At 40.3% G+C, this 24,423-nt stretch overlaps 3 protein-coding genes across 7 annotated transcripts; 1 reads left to right on the forward strand and 2 right to left on the reverse strand.

Annotated features, from left to right (window-relative positions):
- The first annotated feature begins 2,196 nt into the window (after window positions 1-2,196).
- Window positions 2,197-6,184, forward strand: LOC141808405 (FAST kinase domain-containing protein 3, mitochondrial-like). Its single transcript, XM_074694978.1, has 10 exons — window positions 2,197-2,334; window positions 2,616-3,471; window positions 3,648-3,798; window positions 3,910-4,097; window positions 4,205-4,373; window positions 4,511-4,596; window positions 4,692-4,863; window positions 5,133-5,202; window positions 5,386-5,500; window positions 5,587-6,184. Exons 2-10 carry the CDS (start codon window positions 2,641-2,643, stop codon window positions 5,683-5,685), a joined length of 1,881 nt encoding a protein of 626 aa, XP_074551079.1. The 5' UTR covers window positions 2,197-2,334; window positions 2,616-2,640; the 3' UTR covers window positions 5,686-6,184.
- A 75-nt stretch (window positions 6,185-6,259) lies between these two features.
- Window positions 6,260-17,444, reverse strand: cfap65 (cilia and flagella associated protein 65). 5 transcript variants are annotated; one of them, XM_074694159.1, is made up of 34 exons: window positions 17,314-17,444; window positions 16,964-17,046; window positions 16,126-16,313; window positions 15,939-16,041; window positions 15,655-15,821; window positions 15,275-15,483; window positions 14,894-15,030; window positions 14,581-14,806; window positions 14,169-14,437; window positions 13,888-14,082; window positions 13,543-13,772; window positions 13,021-13,177; window positions 12,697-12,825; window positions 12,250-12,501; window positions 12,006-12,145; window positions 11,816-11,900; window positions 11,594-11,740; window positions 11,118-11,283; window positions 10,872-11,000; window positions 10,566-10,779; window positions 10,269-10,397; window positions 9,971-10,061; window positions 9,781-9,866; window positions 9,545-9,611; window positions 9,195-9,305; window positions 8,786-8,977; window positions 8,322-8,480; window positions 8,087-8,224; window positions 7,743-7,859; window positions 7,507-7,641; window positions 7,367-7,417; window positions 7,062-7,282; window positions 6,856-6,987; window positions 6,260-6,737 (listed from the first exon to the last, which is right to left on the reverse strand). In XM_074694159.1, the coding sequence occupies exons 2-34, from the start codon at window positions 17,042-17,044 to the stop codon at window positions 6,317-6,319; spliced, it is 5,274 nt and encodes a 1,757-aa protein (XP_074550260.1). In that variant the 5' UTR covers window positions 17,045-17,046; window positions 17,314-17,444; the 3' UTR covers window positions 6,260-6,316. The 5 variants fall into 5 exon arrangements, with proteins under 5 accessions (XP_074550260.1, XP_074550258.1, XP_074550257.1 ...); XM_074694157.1 differs by having other exon boundaries at window positions 7,367-7,423; XM_074694156.1 differs by having other exon boundaries at window positions 7,367-7,423; window positions 7,743-7,862; window positions 8,090-8,224; window positions 13,543-13,775.
- Window positions 17,445-18,548: 1,104 nt separating this feature from the next.
- Window positions 18,549-20,811, reverse strand: LOC141808792 (homeobox protein Hox-A1-like). The gene is made up of 3 exons (XM_074695504.1): window positions 20,343-20,811; window positions 19,289-19,449; window positions 18,549-19,045 (listed from the first exon to the last, which is right to left on the reverse strand). The coding sequence occupies exons 1-3, from the start codon at window positions 20,809-20,811 to the stop codon at window positions 18,710-18,712; spliced, it is 966 nt and encodes a 321-aa protein (XP_074551605.1). The 3' UTR covers window positions 18,549-18,709.
- Between the last annotated feature and the right edge of the window lie 3,612 nt (window positions 20,812-24,423).

Below are 24,423 nucleotides of genomic sequence, written 5' to 3' on the forward strand. Positions count from 1 at the left end.
TAAGTTTCAGAACACAAGTCTGGATGTGATAAAGAAACACGTTTTCTTAATTTCCAGGGGAAGTTAATCATTCAGACTGTTATTTTAAATCCAATAGTAGATATAATTTAAGTGAGAGGGGGACGGGGAGACATGTTTTCCAAATGCGTCACATTTATTTGTGAGTAATGATAACATCACTGCTGAACTTTGGATTATTAGATTAGATATGCCTAAATGTGGTGTGATGTTATTCTTATACAACTTTGTGTTTGTGTCTATGTACACAGGGGTGTGCACAAGCCTGTAAAACATTGTATCAGAATTTTGTAAGATTTCAAAATTGTTGACATCCATACTAGAACAAGACTGTTTTTCTCATTCAGTGTGTTTCAGTTTATTAATTTCATTTCCAATGTTTTATCCAGAGCCTATGTTCCTATCCTGGCAAGTCGTAATAAAAGATTAAGAGACAGTGTTTCATTTTCATAATGGTTACACAAATTGGTTCAATTGCAGTTTTATGTAATGCTTGAACTGATCACAAACACGTGTTTTTGGTTGAAGAAACTTTGCTACTTATCTAAAGATGCAAAGCATTAAATTAACTATCCCAAGTTTGAATCTGACTCATTTTGACTCATTCTTTCATTTTGTTCTCACGACACTCTCAGGGGGACAAACAGCATGAGTGACTGTTCAGTGTGATTCATCAGCATTACCGGTAGAGCAGTAACTTTATTATAACAGATCTTATCGAGTCTGCCCTGCTCACCACTGTAAATCTCTGGGTCTTTGACTCTTTCTTCTTTCTCCAGCTGGGATCCAGGGGGCTTTTGCTGCTGCAGAGCGATAGACAAGTAACAAGCCAGATGAGTATTACACACACACACACACACACACACACACACACACACACACACACACACACACACACACACACACACACACACACACACACACAGAGAGAAAGAGAGAGAGAGAGAGAGAGAGAGAGATTGTCTTTGAGATATTGGGTGCAGATGACTTGTGGATCAGCTTTCATATGCTCCTCTGTGTCTCTTTAGCCACACGCATGCCCACCCAGTCTCACAGGATGTCTTCAGGCAGAGGGATGTTCCAGCTTTGACCTTAGATCCCAAAATCAGAATGTTTGCTATTCATAAAATAAAGTAAGAAAAAATATTTTTGAATTCCAGGAAGGTGCTCAAGTCAATGAACACCTGTTAAGCCAATGTTACTTTTGGCTGTGGTTATTCATAATACAAAATAAACTCAATCATAAAATTAAGAAACACATGTTCGCATCACCATCTATCAATTATAATGGATTTAAGGTGGAATATAGCATTTTTTAAAACTATTTTTGTTTCATATAGGATGAATGAAGGGAACATTTTTTTCTGTACTCTTGGCAGCCATTGTACATACCCAATTTAAGCTCTCTTCCTCTTTAAATGGGAATAAAATTAACCTCAGCTGTGTTGGGAAGCATTGGGAAATATGTGGTTAAGCAGTTTGTTTGTATGTAGCACCATCTTGTGGGAAATTAATGACAGACAGCCTCATATTTAAGATCAGAAGGAAAAGCATAGTGAGTAATGATTTACAAACACAGACAGGATTTGCAAGTCCAAAGTATGAAAGAGTACTATTGGAAAATAACATGCGTGTTTGTTTCTTTGAAATTGTGTAATCTTTAAGTGTCCTATAATTAGTGTTAACTGTGAGGTTGCAATACAAACTAAAATGTGTCTATCAGATGTTGTTGGATAGAAGTGCACTTTTTCAACTACACTCGGAATTCGTCTGCTAACATGAATTATTCACAAGAAACTTAAACTTAAAAAAAGACCCGTGAAACTGTACACATTAAAAGTTTGTTATAAAATTAAGCTAATAAGGACGCGTTTTTCATAAACTTCCATTAACTCGCATATTCCTGAAATTAAATGTTTAACTTTGTACAGTAAAAATAATAATTTTCAATGTGGACGGATTAATTGTCTTTATTCTTTTGGACGTGGATATAACTCAGGAACTAAATTATAATTCAAACGATTAAGTTAATTTCAGAGGAAGTAGTCGCTGTCCCTCTCGACTGTATTCCACATTTGCAGTACAGTTTCCGTGCTACCTCCTTCCTGCTCTCCGTCATCAGTGACAGCAGGCTGCTTCGGCCAATCACACAGCACCTGAGTATATAATATGCAGGCGGCCTACACTTCACAGTTTCGCCACTATGCGGCAGCACATGCAAGCACATGTAACCTTACACAATATGTTACCAAACGTCAAAGGACATTTCTGTAACATGTCGCTACGCCTCTTCATGAAACTTCTGCAGCAGTAGAGGTAAGACGTGTACGATTATAATGGCAGTGTTAAGTACAAGGTTTTCGTGTAATGTTTATTTTTCTTGCTTTGAAACTACGTCAAAACGAAACACGTTGCTTTTTAAGTTTATAGTCTTCTTGGTTTACCCTGTGTTGCAATTGTTTTATACAGTCTACGGTTACATTATACAATAGACAGCATTAACAGCTTTATCTTTCTCATCAAATAGTTTTATGGCGATGAAAGTTTGTAACTACATACCCTGACGGTACCTTCTCATACTTTTTTTCATGTGACAGCTGCAGTTACATCATTGAGGAAACAATGAAGTCTATTGCAAGTATCACCTCGTCTGTCAGAGCAGCGTGTCAGCACACCTCTTCGTGTTTTCCTCTTAATCGTGGACTGTTTTCGAACAATACCTTGGACAGATGCTCTCGTGGTGTGGATTTAACCAGAACTTTACACAGCTCGCACGTAAACACAGCAGTAGTGCAGCAGATCAGTTCAGCCCCTCCCCTCTTGCTTGTACCTACACTGAGGGAAGGTGAGGGTGAACAGCTTAGTAAACTTATTCAACCTAAACCAACAGTAAGAGCCTCCACAGATCTCTCTCCTTACAGCCCATACACCAAACCACAGAGCAGTGCAGGTGCACGTGTTAGTATCCAGTCTCTGTTTGAAGGAGAAGTGATCCCTGAGCTGTGCTCCAGGCTGGCAGACCTACACAGCAATGACAGGGCAGATGGACTGGCTACCCTGCTTGGTGCATGTGCTGAATATGGTTTAGAGGCCCAAAGCGCTCTCGTCCAGAGACTGATAAATGAGTGTCTGGAGCTCCTCTCACACAGGGACCTCGGAGTGACTCAACTCTGCCACCTGGGTGAGGTGTCATATGCCCTGGAAGGTCTCAAGTCAGCCATGCTGTCAGAGGTCCTGGACTCTCTGGATATTGCTGTAGAAGAGGATGCTGTTGCTCCCAGTGAGGTTGACAGGGTCTACTCCCTACTTGCTCTTTGTTACGATCCTGCCAGCCAGCAGCATATGTCAGTGCTGGCCACTTTGCACAGACACACACAGAGGATGGTTCACCGACTTAAAGCAAGACAAGTCAGTGAGATACTGCAGTCCCTGCTGAAGTTACGGCACACACGGGTAGGTACAGCAGATGCTCTTTGTCTGCTTGTCTGCTTGTCTGCTTTCTCTTGAAATAGAATATAAAAGTTGAGTATTTTCAATTTCTCTTTCCACTGACATGTCAGTCTCTGCAATGATATGTATCTGCTCTTCCATATTTAATATTATCATCTAACACTGATGTTTGTTCACAGGCTGTTTCTCTGGTGCTGAGCCTAAGTCAGAGAGCTTCTCGGGTCTTTAAATCTTTTAGTGACAATGAAGTTATAAAGGTGCTTTCCGCCTTGATGATCCTGGGACAGCGTGATGCAAATTTGCTTGACGCCATGGAGAAACACTTACCAGGTAGGTGCACAAACAAACTTTGTCAAACAAGACTGTCATTTAAATCTATGTTGTACTGTCAGGGTATGAATATTTTAGAGTAATCCTGATGTTCTGTGCTCTTTGTTTCAGGAAGGATGGGAAACTGTGACCCTGAGCTGGCCAGCACTGTCATGGAGTACTGCCTGCAGATGAGGTGCCGCTCCGAGCCAATCTTTGAGGCTGTGGCTGAGAATTTTGTTTGTCATGCAGAGAAGCACAGCACCCCACAGATAGCCAAACAGATTGTTGCCATGGGGAGGCTTAACTATCTACCACAGGTGAGTGTTCATTTTAATGTTGATGTCCTTGTATTTACTCAACAGAATACTAGAAGCATCTGCAACCAGGTGCTAAATACATTTTGTTATGCTTTCGCTTTTCTCAGTGCTCCAGTGAAATGTTTAAGAAGTTGGAGAGCATTTTATCGACAAGATTCTACCAGTTCCAGCCTCGCTCCTTGATAGAGGTGCTGCACGCTTGCATTCACCTGGAGCGCTTCCCATTGAACTATATGTTCAAAGTCTTCAATCCATTCTTCCTGCAGAAACTGAACGGTATGTATACAGCAGCATCAAGTTTCCATTGTTACTCTTTATCTGACCACATTATGTGTATTAATATCTCAAATAGTGTTGTGGTTGTTAATTTTTTTATAATTTGGTAATGAAAGCTATCCTTGCCTGCCCTACAGCACAGAATGAGCCACTGGATAAGAATACACTGGGTCAACTGACACAGCTCCATCTTTCAACCTCATTAGAGTGCACACACTACCGGGTGAGGAAAAAAACACCACTTTTTGAATCTGACCATAGAATATGCTTTCCTGTGACAATACTTGAGGTAGTTTCTTATTGTTTTGTCTTGATCAGGGTGCCAAATTGCCTAACTCCTTCCATATGAGGAAGTTTTCCTCTGTGGACCAGGCCTTTGAGACGCCTATGGAGGGTTTGTTCTACAAACAGGTCAAAAGGCCACTCACGGAGTTGCTGGGAGGGAAGCTTTTCACTATCAAGGTCTTTGTTAACAGTGGATACACTGTAGGTAAGCAATAACCATTAATAAATACAGTAATGCACAACTTTAAAGACAAAATTGAGATGTAAAGCTGAAGTTAGCTTAGTTAGCTGAAGTCATTGAAATACATCACATAAATATGAGCTTTATTTCTCTGAGAAGACTACATGTCCAGTTGGCTTGGATAAATATTAATACATTTGTATAAAAATATTTCATCAGTGTATCTTTGAAATATAAAAAAAAAGTCTCATGCTGTACTTACCGCTACTGTTTTGCTTCATTTTTATGTCAAGATGTGGAAATTTGTCTTGATGAAAATGGATATGTTCTGCCGCCAACCCAGTGGGATCATACCACAAGAAGGTAAGATTTTACTCAACATGTGCATGAATTGTGCATGAAAGGACTGCATAAACTTATTTAGTATACCATGTCTACACGACAAGTTTCCAGTGATTTTCCATTTGAACAAATGATTGTTGGGAGTTGTAAATAAGCAGTGATATTTGCACCTATTTAAAACCTGCATGTCTTGTTCATGCTCAGGATAGCGCTGTGTTTGGACGGTCAGAGTCGTTTCTGCAGTGGCACACAACACCTGCTGGGAAAGGAAGCTACCAAAAGGAGGCATCTCCGCTGCATGGGCTTTGAAGTGGTGCAGGTGGGTTTAAGTTTAAGTAACCCCTCAAAAGATGTTAAAACAGAAGTCACCGATGAAATGCTGAACAAGAACTCTGTCTCTCACAGATCCCTTACTTTGAGTTTGAAAGGATGGAAACAAATGAGCAGAAGATCAAATATCTTCACAACAAGATCTTTCCCACCATCTTCAAGTTCAGTCACTGATCTTTCTGGCCTTTCAAGATCTAGAAGTGTTCAACCTCAGTTACCATACTTGAATTGCTTGACACTTACGAAGCCATGCTACTACAACAAACTTCCAATGAAATGTATGTAAATGTGGTTATGTGATACATATTTACTATGCTAAATTTTAAAAAGCTGCAAGGCAAAAAAGAAAATGTTCTCTGATAAGCCTGAACTGACTCCAACATCTCTAAAGAAAGTATACTGAATGACAGTACAACAGCAAAACAGAATAAAACATTCAGAAGGTGTAAGTGCTCAAGTCTGATTTAAGCAAGGTGTGTTTTAAAATGCAAATTTCTAAATGGATATAATCAATGAAGAGTAATTTATGTGATTTATTTATGAAGAAGGTACAGTATGTAAATATTGGATGTGTCAACAATTGTGGCTTCAACCTTTGAACTGTTGTGCTTTTTTTTGCCTTACTTTTTTCTTTTTTGGTTGTTTTTTTAAACTAACTTTATTAACTTGACAATTGCCAAAATTAAAATAAAATGAACATGTACTTTGAAGGTACTTTTCTGGTTTTAATACAACACCCAGTTTATTAGGATTCATATTTTATTTAACACGGTCACTGGCAGAGCTTCAGGATGTGTGTCTGTCTTCACCTGTTTGAAACAGGTGGCAGATTAACAGAGCGAGGGTGTGCTGTAAGTACAAGCTCTCCTCTGACAGCTTCTATCATCAGGTTCTGGATGGTGTTCAGCAACACATCTTCACTGATGTCAGCAGGAACATGTCTTGTGTGCTGTGTGTTTTCTCTTTGGGGCCCTTTTATGGGACTTCCTGTAGTGTCCTGACTCTCCACTCGGTTGTGCTGTTTTGTCTCTGCATTAATTATTCCACTAAACAGAACTGGAGGCTGAGATGCTGCCTGTGATAAGGCTGTAGGAAAGGGCCGTGGAGGGAGAGAGGATGGTAATACAGGGCTTTGTGTGGGAGTTGTTTCAGAAATCTGGTATGTTTGGGGATTGGATGCCAAGGCACTCAGAGACTCTGTGAAGGCTGAGTCTTCAAGTATGTCCCTGAAAATGAAGAGACTTGCATGAACACAAACTGTCACTGTGAATAACCTCCCAGCTGCATTCTTATAAAGCCATGAAGCAAACATGTTTATGCTCATGCAGGTCAGGGTGGTCATACCTGAGCACAGAGGTGAGTACCTCCATAGTGATGTCTCCATCAGGGCCACAAGTCACTGAAGGCAGGCCAGAAAGGGAGTGTGTGCTTATAGTAGTTGGTTTAAGTGTGTGGGGCAACATCATCTGACGATATCTGAGAAACACAGAGGACAGTTTTAATTTTCAAATCATTCTCTTTTTAGACTTAAAAAAAAGATAAAACTATACCTATTCTGCCTGTTGAACTGATCAGGGAAGTGTGTAACGTAGTCCAGAGGCACATGGGAGTGTGCTGTAATACCCAGATGCAGCAGAGAAGGTTTGGGGGTTTCTGGGCGACGCCATACTTTTGCTGCTTCTCGCTGTGCCCTTCGCTCAGCTCTTGTTAGCTTGGTACAAACAATGGCCTCTGTTTTACTCCTGGCTCTTGCACAGATGGCTGGCAGAGTCTTTGAGATGACAGAAAGTACAATTAAAGGTAGGGGTCTATAATTTGATAAGACAAATCATATACAGTAGCTCATAAAGACCACCTTGTATGTCCTTAGTGCTGGTCCTTTTCTCGCTGAAGCTCCCACAGGTTCCTGTAACTTCACAAAGAGAGAAGGTGAGGAGGAAAGTGCTTACCAAAGAAGGAAATATGTTGATGAATTTGAAAAGGAGGATAAAACACCTTATCTATTAGCACTATCTGATTCTCCAGAACATTTTTGTCCGTGATTGTAAATTCAACTTGCTGTCTCTCTTTCTCTTCCTCCCATCGCTGCAAAGCATCTTGATACTGAGTCAGTGCAGTTTCCTGGATTATCTAGAAGGAACAGGAAAAAGACTCTTACTTTCATTCAAAACATGCTATGATGTTTTCAGGCTGTAGAAAGACAACTTGAGATATATCTAATGTCATGTTACCTGACAGATGACATCCAGCTGATAGTCAGTGGGGTAGTCAGTAGCAGTGAAGGTAAGAAAACAAACAGCAGTGTCTCCTGGATGCAAAACACCTTGCTGAGGATTAATCTTCACCTCCTGACACAACACAGAATACACAGGCATAGAGACACCCGGTCAGCAGTTATAGTTTATTCAGTTTATGTCAGATGACACATAAAGAGTTTTCCACCTAACAGAAGAAAAATACCCCAAAACTATACAAAAAATTCAAAGTAATGCTTCATGCTAGGTTAGAGCCTGATTCATCAGATCTTTTGGAACTGCTTTACTTGAGTATAAAGGACATTCTGAGGTCCCCTTACCAACTGAATGCTCTGCTGGTCCCATGTGTAGCGGACAGTGTCTGTGTGGGTCACATTGGTCAGGTAGAGGATTCTTGAAGATAGTGAGCCAACAAGTATGTTGCCCAGAGATATACTGTCCTCAGACAGGAATACAGCCTTCACCCACACAAAAAACACACACATTGATGTATACACAAAAATGAAAACACTTGAAACATGATTTAAAAAAAATAGGAGGCAGGAACTCTCATACCTGATTGGGGAAGGGCTGTCTCTGGACACAGAGCTCAGAGTTTCTCCAGTCAGTGGACTTAAATTGGTTTGTGGAACGAAGGGTTGGAGTAATTAACCCACATCCTTCAAACCTCACCAGTGTGGAGTCTCCATCTTGAACATGGATTAAAATATCCATCTGTTAAAATGAGAATAACGAACAACGCTCAGAACAGTAGACACAGGGATTGCATTGATAGATTTTGATGGAGGTAGCTGGAGTAAGTAGTAGGTAGTAGATTTCAGTTTTTACAGTGTAAAATTTATCAAACATGCATTTTATCAGTTTATAAAATTTCATACACTTTTCTGTAATGGTTTGGTAAGGCAATTTCCACTTAAGCTTATTTTAATAAACTATCACTGTAAAACAGAGAGAGTATGCACAATGGGAGAAACAAAGTTTCAGCTACTGTGTACAAGCTGCTAAAACTCAGTACTCACATAGTACACCTTGGCCTCTAAAGGAGAGAAAATCCACTCAAGCATGGCTGTCTCTCCTGGTAGGACTATTCCCTCTGGTCTGAGGCAGTCCAGTAAAGGGTGGTTGAAGTTTTCAACCTGAAGCTGCAGGAGCATTGTTCTGTCCACCTCATAATGTACTGGGACTGCACCACCATTGTGAAGTTCATACACCTGCAGTACCAAAAATAATGAGATTATCACACTCAGTCCAGATATGGAAATAAGATGTTTTCCACAACATCACAGCTGTATTTGCTTCTGGTGTAAGTTGTGTGGCAGTAATCACTGAAAACAACGACAAAGTAATGGTTCATGAATTTATGGGTCAGTTTCACAGTTTCAAATGGGTGTTGCAAATTAAATAACAGAGGAAGTAGTCCTCACTGGCCTGTTTTGGTGGATGAGTGTCCCCGATAGACACAGAAGTGAAGACATGTCGCTTGGAGGCAAAGTAGAGACATGGTCTGTCTACCTTTGTTGTCACCCCCTGAAAGTTCAGCTGCACACAGAAAAACAGACACATGACACCCAAAAAAGACCACCAATAAGAGATCATAAACTATGGTCAGGGGTTTATGAATGTACAACGTTAGCCCAAAATAAAATATTAACAAAATATAAGACTTAAAAGGCAACTTCAGGAGGAAATAAAATGAATACATTAAAAGAACACTTTTTGTGAATATATTTTTTGTTAAATTTAGATTCTGTGTAGACTGATATGGAGCTGTGCCTCACCAGGATCTCTCTCCCATGAGAAATTTTGAACACAACAGGAAATCGATCAGTTCCAGTGAAGTCATGGCTGTAAATATGAGGGATACAGATATGATTATGTCATGATCATGTTTTAAACTGATCCAAAAAACAGATACTTTCAACAATTAATTGCTTCTGATTACATGAATTGCATCCTTTTGTGTGCAGCTACTTTTGTTTATCACTGTGTGCTGTAACATGCTGTACTCTCTGACCTGTAGCTGAAGCTTACTGCCCTCTGCTGGCCAGGGAGCAAAGTCCCAGAGCAAGGAGAAATGCTGAACAAACGATTTTCCTGAACCTGTCAATGATATAAAGATAATTTGCACTTCAAACACGGAAGAGTTTGTATTAAATCTATTTATATGTTCAGATTAAAAGGAAAATTAAAAACATATGCCTGACCTTCATCTGGTACAGCTCAGTACTGCTAAACTCTCCCGTTTCAGCCCAGTATTCCAGCTCTATCTGTTGGTCCTCAGGAAACAGGAACACCCTTTTTTTTTTTTTTTAAAAAAGAGTCAGAAAATCAAAGCTGTGAAAAATCAGCGGTTTGACATGTTTTCCAAACAGATCCACTTCACCTTGAAAGACGTCAAAAAAGGTAAATGTAAAATCTTGAGAACTGCATACATACATTAAGCTATTTCTGACTTAAAACAGAATAAATACTAATGACAGCCTTTGTTGACTTGTTACTCACCAATCCACAGGGAGGGAGCCAGGGTTATGGAACATCAACATAAAAGTTGAGGGGTCTGAATGCAAGGGAGCAGCACTGAAGTCGAAATCCAAAAATGTTTGAGTGAAGACGGAAGGGGAGGAGCGCGTGCTAGAAACAGGAAAAAAGGTTGAGACTGTAAACATGCACCAAACCCTCATAGAAATATAAGTCAATTGTCTTATGCCAAAATCCTTAAAATATTCTGTTTCATACATTAAATATTTCTTTTACAGCACATAACTCTGAGTTCAACATTTCAGCACAGCTCACACTGACCTGTGCCTGGTTGAGGTCTTGTAAGTGAGCTCTAGTGGGGAGGGGTCAGAGAGGAGGTGCTCATTGAAGCTGTCCAGGGAGAATAGTTTCCACAGATGCACCTTGCTGAGTCTCTCAGCACGGCCACCACTGCACACATCAATAACCTTTAGGGTGGGAAATACACCCTTAGCAAGCACTCGACACACTGCTTGGGGAGGGGATAACACAGTTCCTGAGAGCAGAAGCAGGAAAGACATAAAAAGTGAGGGAGCAGGTGAAAGTCAAGTGATAGAACTATAAAATGTGAGCGTAATTTTTATCTACCACTGGCACTTAGTGTCTGGTAGCTGATGATCCACTGGTACTGGGTTTGTTTGTGTGGTCTAACAGTGAGCTGGAGATTCAATGTGGACTGTGAGGAAACTGTTCCCCTCTCATGGTCTAGCTTCACGTCTAAAACGGCAAAAAAGGACATATCAAGTCTGTAACACAGGCCCCAGGTTTCTGTATTGCCAAGTCTCTCCATACCCAACATCAAACAACCACAGAAAGGACCATTAATGAGAAAACCTTTTGGCACAGTCTGAAGGTCATGAATGGCTTCCTCATCCAGAAGAGTCTGTTGTACAGAGAGAATAAACGAGACAGTACAGGGGCTACTGTTTACCAGAGGAACCTCTATTGAGCGATAGCTCCCAACCAGTATCTCTCCTACATCCAGAACTTCCGTCTTTGTCTGGGGAAGGGAGGAAACAAACTATTAGACGAAACAGGCCACAATCTAAGGAGTGCAGAAAATGTCTTAGTTCAACAAAAAAAGACAAAAGTGAGAAATTTTCCCATGGGTAATTTTGAGACATTCTTCTTATTCGAGAAACTTGACGAGCAACTTTTTATTACCTCACAGGCAGATTTCTTTACTCTTTACAAGCAATTTAGGACTTATTAAACCTTTACTATCTCAAAATAAGACATTTTACTGAACAAGTCAAGTGAATGTGGATCATGTTGCGTCCAATGAGACAATGTCTGAAATGTAGTCCTACTTTTAGGAAGCCTTTAGAGCCCGTTCCCATCACCGTAAGGGTAAGGTGAGAAACATTTGATCCAGGTGTTTGGATTGGCCAGAAGGTGAGAGTTGGTTTAAATGTGTATGCTTTTTCCTCCAGAGGGTTGAAGGACCAGGCCTGAATCTGTAACATCAACAAGTCACTCCATCAGTCAGACATACAGTGTACATTTATGCATGACTGAATTCAGGATCTTACTGAGCTCTCATTTGGCTGCAATTCACCAGCATCTGGTTCAACACAGATAAGCTGCTGGTCTGGCTCTGGTATGGTCCATTTGAAACTACGATAAAATACAAGTAAAGGAAGACAGTAGCAGATTAGATTTTTAAACCTTGAATAAGTCCAGAAACTGTGTGTGACAGTCATAAACATTCTGTAAACCCACCATAGAGGCAGGCGGCTGAGGTTCCTGATGTGATGAGAGCGCAAAGTCAGTGAGCCCACAGGTGTCGCCTTAAAATGTAAACTGCCGTCTCCTTCCAGAAATACACGCAGCTTTTCTGCTACACAGACTACAACCAGCTCCTAAGAGGACACAAAGATGTAAAGATTGATAAAAAAAACATTCTGAACAGTGAAGTAATCCCCACTGCTTTTACTACTTGAATTATTGCATTATGTGTGATCACCTTAGAGTGTTTTGATGCATTGAGCTGTAGGTGTAAACTGAACCCCTGTCTGGGACTGTCTTCTGCAGAAGTTGCTCTGAGGGTGAGGATTTGGTGATTCCATGGCTGGATCAATCCACACTTGGGCACCACAGACACAGAATCTTCCAGAGTAGAGTTTGAGGGATGGTTCAGACAAAAAGTGAGGGGCAGCTCTCCAGTATTGTGGAGAAGCACTGTGCGATAGGAGAGAACACTGAGGGCTGGGAACACCTGAAAAGACAAAAATATTTAAGTTAACAGAGTAACCTCTCTTCCCATAAAGTAGTGACATGTTTTTTCTTCAATCTTGTAAGGGTAAATTATATGTTTAAATTTTGAGAGCATGGTGAAATTTAGCATAGAGGACTAAGATAAGAGAAAAGATAAACTGTAACACTGTTGCTAATTTTCATGCTTAAACCTCACCACTCGAGGGGGCCTCAGGGAGCAGCTCGGCACAAAATGCTCTTTGCCTGGCTGAAAGGAGTGGCCTATGACTCTGACAACCACTGACCAGGGTGGACAAAGCAGCTGCCCATCTAAGTGATGATTTTCCTGTCGCATCAGAGAAAGCAAGAGGATGGGATAGCATCAAAAACACATTGCGCATTGTTTTGTTTTTCAACAAAAATAGTCCCTTACAGTTTATATGAGCACATTTTATTGTTCAAAATTAATAGAAAATAGACTTCTGCTTATAAAGTGGTTATCTATCATTTTGACTGCTTGATTTAATACATTTTTTTTTACCTTAAAGTATGCAAAACACTCAAGCTGTGCTTCATGAAGAGTGTTGAGCTGTTTTGGGTCATAGTTCACCCTGAATGAGGTGGATTTTAGTGGAGCCAGGTCACATGATAAGGGTGAGACTGAGAATGGAGAGTCTTGGGCCTCAGTCCATGTCAGGCTGGATCAGAATCCCATACAGCAGAAGCCAAATTGAGATTAAAAAAAAGGTTATTTCCTTCAGAAAAATGCGTCTGTTTTCCTTATGCCCTGTGTAAAACTATCATTAACTGAGAGTTCTGTTTTTTTCTAAATCACTTGCCAAATCTCTTTCAACAAGTGGTGGCCTAATAACCAAAAACCTGGATGGTTGTTTAAGTTTGATGTGTTTAGACTTGCTTACTGTGGTTATGTTGCTTTAATTTCCATCCTCTGCATTAAGAAAATACACTTTGTATATAAGGATCACACAATACTAAAATAGAAACTTAAATATATGCAATGGACTTCTTTTTGGTGACACAGTAAGAATCTATGTAGAGGTACCTGAGTTTCCCTCTTGTGTGGTTGGTGATGGACACAGACTGAGAAGAGGCGCATGAACTTGTCAGAGACGAGGATGTTTTATGGTTAAACAAAAGCTCGCTAGGCTTCACAGATATATGTGGAGAAAATGAGGATGAACCAAAAGATGGTCGATCCACATATCCCAAGCTGGACTGGAAATATTCCTCCATCTTCGACACATCACCATCATTGTTTCTTCCCTGGTGAATCTGCTGGAGTATGAAAAGAAGAAGGTCAGGGAAGCAATTCTTCACCTATACTGTGCTGCTTACAGTTTGTAAGTGGTTGAAATCCTATCACAACCTGTCTGAATATGCACTTTACCTCCTGCAGAGGGCTGAACACTTCTTGTTGGTCTGGGTGTATGCTTTGGACGTGCTGCTTGGTATCATGGGGGTCTGGTGGGGTCTGTTTGCGAGACCAATGGAGTTTGTAAAGAATCAAGTGTTCAGGTTTCAGTACAACTGGTTTCTGGAGCTCTGAGTGACAAGTCCCAATAAGGTCAAGAAATAAGGGTTCCTGATGGGAAAATTAAGAAAGAAGATGGAATGAAGAGTCTTGATGATGTTTCTGCTTTTTGTATGCATTCGCATGTTGGTACCCACCCTGTGCAGTATGAGACAAGCCACTTTCCTGTGATGTGCAATAGGGAGAGTGGGCCTGTAAACTGCTTTCAGTGTGATGATGCTAAGTGGGTGTATAGTGCCACTTGCTGGCTGGATGTTGAACACACTATGCCCGTTACAGTCAAGGTCCCATTGGTAGATCGCTTCAACTGAGGAAGAATTAAAAAGCTCCACTATCTGTACCACTGAGCCTCCTTCCTCAATGCAGCCAAAGTCCACCACAGAGGAAGACAAGGAAACATTGGGACCTGTTCACAGTAATGAAAAAACATTTTTCACAAGGAAATTCAAGATCTTAGATTTTGATACAAAGACCCTCTTCTTTTTCAGTAGAAAAGGGTCTAAAAACATTTTGTCCTAAGATTAGAATGTTTGATGTGTAGCCCCCTACCTATGCAGTTTCCAGTGAGTTTGAGCAGAGTTTCTTTAAGCGCACCTTTACATTTTATGGATAAGTATTCAACAGAGCTTGTGTCCACCACAGCAGGGGTGTAGGTAACTGTGACCTGAAGGGATCCACCGGGTGCTACCTCCCCCCTGCTCTTATCACAGCTGAATTCTGACCCCAACAAAGGCACATCATCAGACATCAGGGAAATTAAGAAAGAGGAATGTACCTGCAGAGAGGGGTGAAAAAGAAATGTAAGGGACAGACATTAAGAATGCACATGTGTACATGTCGTTTTATATATCTCTATACTTACAGGAGAGGGGTTGAAAATGTCAAAGCGTTTCTGCAGACTGTGGCCAACTGCTACAGAGCCAAACTGTAGCTCTGTATTGAGAAGTTGTTTCTTATCTTTGCCCCCAGGAGCTCTCAACTGTAGACACGGGTATTTGGCTGACACAAGATGGCACAAGAAGAATTAATACAATATCATGTTCATCGCTCATCACATGTCACAGAATTCCTTATTGGCACATGTTTGCATTCGTAATACAGACAACATTTTATCAATGCAGTTATGATCAACTGAATGACATGACTTGTAAAGAAATGTTCGTACAGAGTAAGATGATACTTAACCTTTGAAGCCCCTTATCATAAAGACAGGATATACTGTATCAGCTAGTTGTTACAGTACCTAGCCCCTGCAGAAGCACAATGCAAAAGCTGTCTGCTTGGTTCTCCTCCTCTCCAAATCTGCAGTAGACATGTTGCTGGTGCACCAGTGCCTCTTGTGGTTGGAAGGCCACAGTGATTTGACATTCCTGGCCTGGCTCCAAAGATCCTCGCTCAGGGCTTAGGTGAAACGGTGAAGAGCACTCCCACTGGAAGCATGTCTGTAGTTTACTGCAGAGAGAAAAAGGAGGCGGTGAGAAGTACATCTGATTAACGACAGGGATAAAATCTTTCCACATTACAATATGAACACAAAATGAAAGTTATATCCTACAATTTAAGCTGACTAATTTCTTCAATCACTCTTGTATTTCTGTGTTACTGTTTTATAGGCTCATGTACCTCACATTTCTGAGCAGGAAAGTAGTATGTGAGGAGTGCTGGACGGCACATAGTGGCAGCAGCACAGAGTCTGGAACCTCCAATGCAGGACATGGAAGGGTAGCACGGAGACAGACTTGGAAGCTTCCCTCTTTACCCTGAAATTCAATGCTGTCCTCATACTCACACTGTCCCAAACAGTCAAAATGACAGACCAGGAAAGGAATAGACATATATTTGAAAGTTGACTGCTGACACATTTGGGTATAACAGATACAGATCAACTGAGGTTTGCAAAATTTTACCCTCTGCAGTGGTGTGAAAGTGATTGGCACTGAAACAGAAGTTCCTGGGCTGATAAAAATGATCTGAGATATCGAGGTGGTAAAGAACTTGGACATAGGAGGCCTGTGAGGAAGTAAAAGTGAGAAAACTGAGTGCCTATCATGCTCACATAGCATACATATGTGTATCTAAGTGTGTTAATGAGACCTGACATGTAGCTTTTGCAGCTTGCTGTGTTTATTCTTCAACACCAATGTTTTTGTGAGCTCGCTTTGCAAATCCCAGTCCTCCCAGATCAGCTCTGGCTTTGTTTCAAGACCTAAAAAGCAGCTTTTGTGGCTGGAAGGCTTTCGCTGGTTATTTTCACTCCACTGATTATGGCGCATCCTTTGGTCCTGGTTAGGGCAAGCAGATGATGAGTTTTGAGGAAAGACAGATTAATGACAATACAAGATACAGTACATCCATCAATCAATCATCTTAATCACTTTTCTTCTTTAGGGGCATGGGGGTGTGGAGACTGTTCCAGCTGTCTTTGAGGGCAAGACAAGGTACACCCTGGACAGGTGTTAGCAAATGTATCACAACGCACCATTGTGTAGCCCCATATAGTATTAGAAATTTTCATTGTCATAAAATGTGCAATTAGTATGGAGCACTGAAAAACTTGAGTGTTTTATGGTACACTTTATTAGGTAGTTGTAAACTGTATCATTTTTCAGAGATGGAAACGGTGTCAAGTGGATTCAAGTTTGTTGTTTTTTTTGACCGCATGACAGAGGACACAAACACGCCTTTAGTGTATGAAAAGAGATAAGTTATACAGACATACAGTTTTGCTTAATGCAGTGTAACTTTACTGTATTAACTACAGAGTGATGTGCTTTGCACAAACATTATGGTCACTTTGTGTGCAACTGTAACACATACAGACTTCTATTTGTTAATCTAATGCAAAAGTCTCATGTGTGACTTTTTATGATGTTATAATGTAGCATAAGGTGCTAAATAATTCCCAACAGTTCCAGTCAAATGTAGATGTTACCATAATATCTTCCCCAGCGTTGGAGGGCTCCCATGGTGCTGCTGAACCCAAAGTTTCTGGACCTCGAGCCTCAGCTAACATGGCTGGTGGGGAAAAAAAATATTATTTTTCTTTTTTTTCTTTTCAAACATTTAGAAATTTTAAGATAGGGGAGAGCAGTTGGGCAGCCGGCTGCTATTTTCTATGGTTTGCGGTGTGATAAATTGACGTATTTTCAATACTGAAACTGTGTCTACACAGTCAAGACCACACTGATAAACTGAATATTGATTTAGTCGTACACTAGTTAACAAGAGGCGACGAAAATGTGATGGCCAGACACGTTTGTTGAGGCCAGAACGACTCCTTACCTTTTTCGAAATGTTCCCGCAACGAGCTTGTTAACAGCTGTAACTCATGGCATTTACCGTTGTGAAAAATCGCTGACTACAGTCAGAAGGTAGGCCAGAGAAAAGTGTTGGCACGACGCTGCCATGGCAACAAACACTCGTTTGTCTTGCTTCCGCATTGTAATTACGGTAGCCGACGTGGGACAAACCTATCAAGTAAACTGTTGCAGGATGGCCTCAAGTAAACTAGGACAACTTAACATAAAACCCCACTGTATCTGCTTTTAAAAGCCAAATCAAAAACAGTGAATGCAGAAACCTTGCTTTGGAGGAAGGTGACTGAAGTCACATAATACAAATGGAAGGATCCATTTACGTTTAAAAAATAGTCCATAAACCCTGTTAAAGTTGTATTCATCACTTTAATTCTGTCATCATTCATTCTCCTTTTGAATAAATTGAACCAATACAAATGAATCATCTTTAATTTTTAACTTTTCTACCAACAAAGAACACTTCATTCAAAATACAATATATTAAATTCTATAATATTAAATTATATTGACAAGGTGACAAGTCACAAATACAGAGAAAATGTCATATTAACAGTACATATAAAAACAGTTAAGTACATGCAGCAATTAATTTCTTTGTGTGTGTTGCTTTGAATCATTGGGGCAAAAAAGTGGAAAAAACATAAATTCTTAAGTAAATAGAAAAGAGAAGAGTTGAATACGATGAACAAAAACGAATCATAGCCATTTTGTCCATTTAGTTTGGCAAAAGCCATAGCTTTTGAAAACATACTGGTTTGAAAAATAAATTACTCAAAAAATAAACTTAAAATAAAATAAAATAAAATAAAAAATAAAAAACAAGAGTTTAATGCCATATGTAAAGGTGGCAGAACATCCAGTGAGCAGCTGTAACAGACGGTAATGCAGCAGGCTAATAACACTGCAACATGAAAATCCTAATTTCATTAATGTCTGAGAGCTGTGTTTCTTTTTTTTCTTTTTCTTTTTTTTTTATACTTGCCCACTGTTCTTCATCCCAACTGTTTATGGAAGTGCTGTAAGCTCCAATGCTTGTTATAGTTTCAGGATAAGAACACTAGCTTTCATCCTTTGTGCTGGTTTATCAGCAGATCATGCACTTAGTTATAGTCATTTGTTCATCTTGAAGTCAACACTCAACACAGACATTGTAGCTTGATGTTGTCATGTAAATAATGTTGTTTGGATTTTGTGCTAATAGGGCAGTTTCAGAAACAAATATGGCACTGAAGGTTGGGCTGTAAAAACTCAAAAGAGCTCTTTATGTCATGATATCTGTGCACCTCTTTGTGTTCTGTATACTCTTCACAAACATATTTAACATCTTAATACATGAAATACAAGCATACTGGACATTATAACTATTGGAAACCAGAACTTCCTGTTCCTGAGCCACCCTCCTCCAGTTCCTCCTCTGAGTAAGAACTGTAGTTTACTGCTCCTCTTCCTGCATGCCTCCTGAAGACTGCTGGGCTTAAAGAATCCCCTCCCATTACTTCTATCTCTTCTTTCTCATCCACATCATCCCCATCTATCGCCTCTTCATCTTCCAGGTCTGAGCTCTGTGAATCACTCTGAGGCTTGTGTGCACCCGTTCTTCCTTTTTCTGTGTCAGTTAGAGAGGAGGTCAAGGCCTGCTCCTTGGCTTTTCGACTTCTCTTCCACTTCATTCGTCTGTTCTGGAACCAGATCTTGACCTGTTTTAAAACAGTAGAAATTGACATGTTGGAACAAGTTTCTTGGGGTGCATGCAAATGTGTCACACATGCACATTGTCTTGGAGGTTCTTAGACTGAGGAGAATAATGTCTTATCTGCGCTGCAGATACATTGTCAGACATTGTGGGGGAGAAAATGACATTGGGCAGACATAGGGCACCTAAACACTCTAGGTTTGATCTTAGAATATAGTGGGTAAAAGTTTAATCTACAGTCTATTACCTGTGTCTCAGTCAGCATGAGGGAAGTAGCTACCTCAAAGCGCTTCGGCCTTGACAGATACTTGTTGAGTTTGAACTGGTTTTCTAATTCTAGCAGCTGTTGGCTGGTGAAAGCTGTCCTGGGCCTCCGACACTTCCCCAATAAACCAGCCTGGACCTGACCTGAAAGTCGACAAGAGAAGAGAGGCAGGAGACAGAGAGAGGCAAAGAAAGAAGTTATATTACTTTTTGTCGTTAGAATATAAGAATAAACCATCACAAAATTCTCCTGTTGGGTTTGGATTCCACAGATGTAAGTGTTAAAAGTCCTCACTGTCCCTTGAAATTTATAGCTTCAAGCTGAGGTCGTGGTGAAAAAATATTACCCTGTAGGGGTAATAAACCACCACAGAAGGACCATTATCTTAATGAAAAGACTGTAAATGTTATCATTTGATTAAGTAGGTCTGTTCCTGGTGTTACCTTTACTGCAACGTTGCGCATATTATTTATGACCTAAAGTGTCCACAAGTGACACAGAGCATCACTGTGTTATGGGCCCATCAAAGCAAATAACACACAGGGAAGGTACTCCAACACTTAAAGTAAAACCCTGTGGCCTCGATCTTTGTAAGAGAAAAGTGGTCTGGAGTTGGAAATTTGGGTCTTTAAAGTAATTTTGATAGCTAAGTACTATCTTTTGTACTGTACTTTCGTTTTTGTCAGAGCAAGATCCGTGCATATGTGTGTGGGTAAAGTGACTAGTAAAAGCAGGTGTATGCGATCTTATTTATTTTAGAATTACATTAGCTACAGGTTAATAAATAGCCAACACCATGTGGAAAATAAAAATCAGATGTCATTCTACAACCCTTTGTAGATACTTGTAGACATTTATTTAAAAATAACCCTCAAAAAGTGTAGATTTAAAAATATATTTTAGAGCCCATGTGTGTTCCTACTTGCATCATCAGTGCCCATCTGCTCGACAATGTCATGTTTTTAAGCATCCTATACAACTTAACATGAAGTGATACAGTTAAGAACGGTTTTTCCGGTAACAGGGACACACTCACCACCATATTCGCCCTCTCTTGGTATCATCATCCCGGCCCTGATCCAGGGTTCGAGCGGGTGCCCCGCGACCATAGAGGCCGCCTTGAGCTGCTGTGGATATGAATGAACCATCTGTGAGAAGCCGGGGTACAGGAATGCGTGGTGCTGGCCTCCAAGGGCCGCCAGAGGGTACATGGAGCCCGGGTGAACCCCGAAGAGACCTCCTTGTTGCAGAGCAGCGAATCCTGACTGGGATAAGTTGAAAAGCTGAGATTTGGCTAGAACTCCAGGATGAGCTGGTGTAGAGTTTGTTGGATTTGGATGAGGAGAAGGCGTCCCTGAGCCGTGGGATGACACCGGGCTGCCGCTGGGGCTCCTGCTGTGGTGCAGCACCGGGGACGCACCGTCACTGTCCGACCTCTGTTCTGTGCCATGCGCCAGGAGCGCGTCAATGCGAAAGTTGTGAGCTCTGTCCATGGTGGTCGTCATTATGTCCCACGATGTCGACTATCGTAAGCTGATTTTGAATTTTAAAAACGCAACTTTTTCTTTGGTTAACCAAGTTCTCACTACTTTAAACTAAAAAAAAAGCACACCATTGACTGACGTAATAGCCTGAGGAGAAACTGTTGTACTGATATTTTACCACTTCTGTGGATGTCTTCTTCATGTCCACTCCACTCAAGCACCGTGCGTAAAACCCACTTCGCACACACTGAAACTGCACTGAAAAAAATCCTCGTACCCAACAGCTCCATAAACTTTGCTCCCTTGTGATTGGCCAGAGCCTTCTGGACAGGGGCAGGGTTACTCTGTGTATTCTTCAAGATTATCTACGTTTACTCTTTTAACAGCTAACACCAGCGATTTTTAAGCCACAAATAACTCAATAACTTTGAAAAGGGTTCAAAATGTTATTGCAAACAATTTTTTTGTATTATTGTTTTATTAATTGAAAAACAAGAATTCCTAGATCTCTCTTTCTTTCTTTCTTTCTTTCTTTCTTTCTTTTTCAAAGGGAGTCATGTCTTTGTTCTTTTCTTCTTCATCTCATGTGTTATCTTAAAACTGTCTGTCTGTTTGACCTCATATGTAATCTGTGTCTCAGGTGTGATTAAGGTGTAATTTTCTCACAGACGGTCTTGTGTATTCACAAGCACATCAGACACTCACTCGAACTATATTGCCTTAATTGCAGTTATCTCACCTTGGAGAGGCGAAATTCATCATTTTACAACCAACTCTTCATTAAATTTTATAACCTGCTAAGGTTGACAGAAACCCAACTGTTCTTATCAGCTGCGGCTGCTATGATCATCATCCATCAGCACACAATGGAGCTGTTTAAGGGGCAGTAAACTAACGGAAAGCAAACTCATTTTCTCTCCCTGCAGACCAGAGAAGCAAACATATAAATATGGACAGGTGACACCAAATCCTGCTTGGTTGATTGATTAGTCTTTATTACTTACAGTAAGTACTAAGCCACTTAAAACCCAGTTGCTTATAACTTTATGTAATCTTTCCATATCTTTCTTTCAACAGGGTGAATATAATCTGAGCTTTAAAGAGGAAAGTTTCCTTCCAAGGCAAGCTGATTCATGCCTGTGCTGGAAACCAAAAGTATCAGGTGTTCCTATAAAGTTCAAAGCACATTTCTTCCAGAGTAAGTTACTTCCTGCACCCAGTTTATACAGGACTGATAAGAAATGTCCTGATGCCTGGGAAAACAAACTTATCTTACTATAAAGACAAACACCAACACCTGCTGAATGACCCAACACACACATTTAACAGCCTTTGGATGGGTCGGTGTGTGTGCCAGAATGTGACCACCAGAAAAATCATCAAGTGTGATTATATGATTGCTTTGAGATATGAAGAACAAAACATTTTCTAAGTACTCACTTATATAGCATATCTGTCACATTAACAGATGTAGAAAACTTCCTCATTGACATATGAACAAAGAGGCTTTGATAATGTATTTTTAGAGACATCAATAAAGACAGGTTACTAATTTACAAGTCCCATTATCCTATTAATAAAACTCCTATTCTTGGTGTGGTTGGAAAGAGCAGACAGCAGTGGACCTCTGTGGGGTCAAGACATGGTTGCAGTGCTGGGATGGAATAGAACTTTATTCATGCTTCTCAGAGAAATAAAAGCAAATAAATGAAATCTCACTTCTTGTCAGCAAAATAAGTTCATGAAGAGAAAGTACATTGTTTCCTCACAGGTTGGGATTGTTTGATGTCTATTCCCTTTACTGATAAATTGTATTCCTCTCTTTGATGTCTTATCTCTTTACAATAACTGCAAATTAAAGGTTATAAAATTCTGTGTTGCATGAGCTCGTTTGTGATAAGCTCTTTTTTCCACAGCTCTTCATAGTCGGCCAGGTAACATAATGTGTGAAGCACCAACATAAAAGCCAGCTGTTAAGTAATTAATACTCTGTGATCTGTTATACATCACAAACAGAAACCTAAAGGGTGTATTTCATCATTTAATGAAGGCTGACAACTTATCTTGACGATGATATCCTGCCACAAATAACACATCATTTGAGATAAGGTGGACTTACAGGATGCCGCCTTTGAAAATTCACACCAGTGAGAGATATTATGTTTGGTGATGTGATAGAAAGGGATTTATGGTCATGTAAGTAAATCCAAACAAGAGAGTCTTTGTGTTCACATGAGCTTTGATCCATTTATGGGCAGATGCTAAGAAAGCATACACTCTTTACAGTAAAATGCCCTCATCTGAGGATTTGACTTATTGAAATGGGAACTTAACAGTACTGTTTATCTGGGGTCGTATTTTATTTTATTTTACCAAAGGTCAGGTGTAAGGCAAGTCTGTTTGACTTCAGTCTTAAACTATCATTGAAGTATTATCTAAATATTTCCACTCTGACTAGACCTCAGGTTAAGGTGGAATTTCAGAAGTCATTCAAAGGCGAAGGGAACACCTACAGTGTTTGAGTTGACTTCCTTGTATATGAGAGGCAAAACACAAGATCAGGGAAATGCATCAGAGTGGCTATATTTATAAGAATAACAGGCTTCTAATTTTTTTTTCAACCAAATGTTGTAAAATGTAATAAATCAACACTATTGGTCACCTTATATCTCTCTGTTTATTTGCCTTGTCTTGATGTCTTTAGGGCTCTTAGCACAAAGACAGCTGAGACATATCCAAAAAAAAAAGAAAAAAGACAATTTTGCAACTAATTTGATTTGACACATTGTTTTGATTTGACTTAATTTGGATTCACTGACTCATGTCTTGGATGATTTTGACATATATGATGAGGTTGCTCATCATATATATCTTTGAGGTTGCTAGGCGCCGCCCTGTTGGCTATGGCTGCTTTTTGCAGCAGCTCTCTCTTCTTTGTCCGTTTCTTGTAACGTTTTCATCTCTTTTTCTTAATCTTTGTATTTGGAGTGGATCATTACTTTTTTGGCTCATTTGTTGGTCATGGACACCAAACTTTTAGTAGCTTCAGTGATATTTTTACTACTTTTGCTCCTGTGTTTGTCTGGAGATCCTACATATAACCATGGCTGCATTGTTTTCATGTGAAATCAGCTGTTTGCAGCCTGTAGCATGTCAATGCTAACTGGTGTAGGGCCTGATGTCTTCCCACAAGGTGAAGAGAAGGAGGTGAGGATGATGTGCCGGTTCTCAGGTGTGAGCTAAGAAGTGACGACAAGGACCTGTCCGTCCATCCATCATTATTGGGAACGTAAGATCTATCTCCAGTAAGATGGACAAGCTAGCCATGCTAACCCAGCAACAGAGGGAATACCAGAAGGCAGAGTAGCATCATGCTATTCACAGACATGGCTAACAGAGCTAACATCAGACACCAACTGCACATTGGAAGAGCTTCACCTGCTGTGAGCAGACAGGATACAGGAGACAGAGACTGAACAGACTGCTGAAAAAGCTCAGTCCTGGACCCTGTGGAGGTGGAGGCTGGCTGAACTGGAGAATGATGGACAAGCTGTCATCATCTATTTTCTTATGGACCTTTTTGCACTTTCTATACACTTTCTCACTTTCGTTTTCTTGATTGCTGCTGTGACT

The sequence above is a fragment of the Halichoeres trimaculatus genome, unplaced genomic scaffold (genome assembly GCF_033239565.1).
Source record: "Halichoeres trimaculatus isolate MK-OKI-2021-1 unplaced genomic scaffold, fHalTri1.1 fHalTri1_scaffold_19, whole genome shotgun sequence".
NCBI classification, from domain to species: Eukaryota; Metazoa; Chordata; class Actinopteri; order Labriformes; family Labridae; genus Halichoeres; species Halichoeres trimaculatus.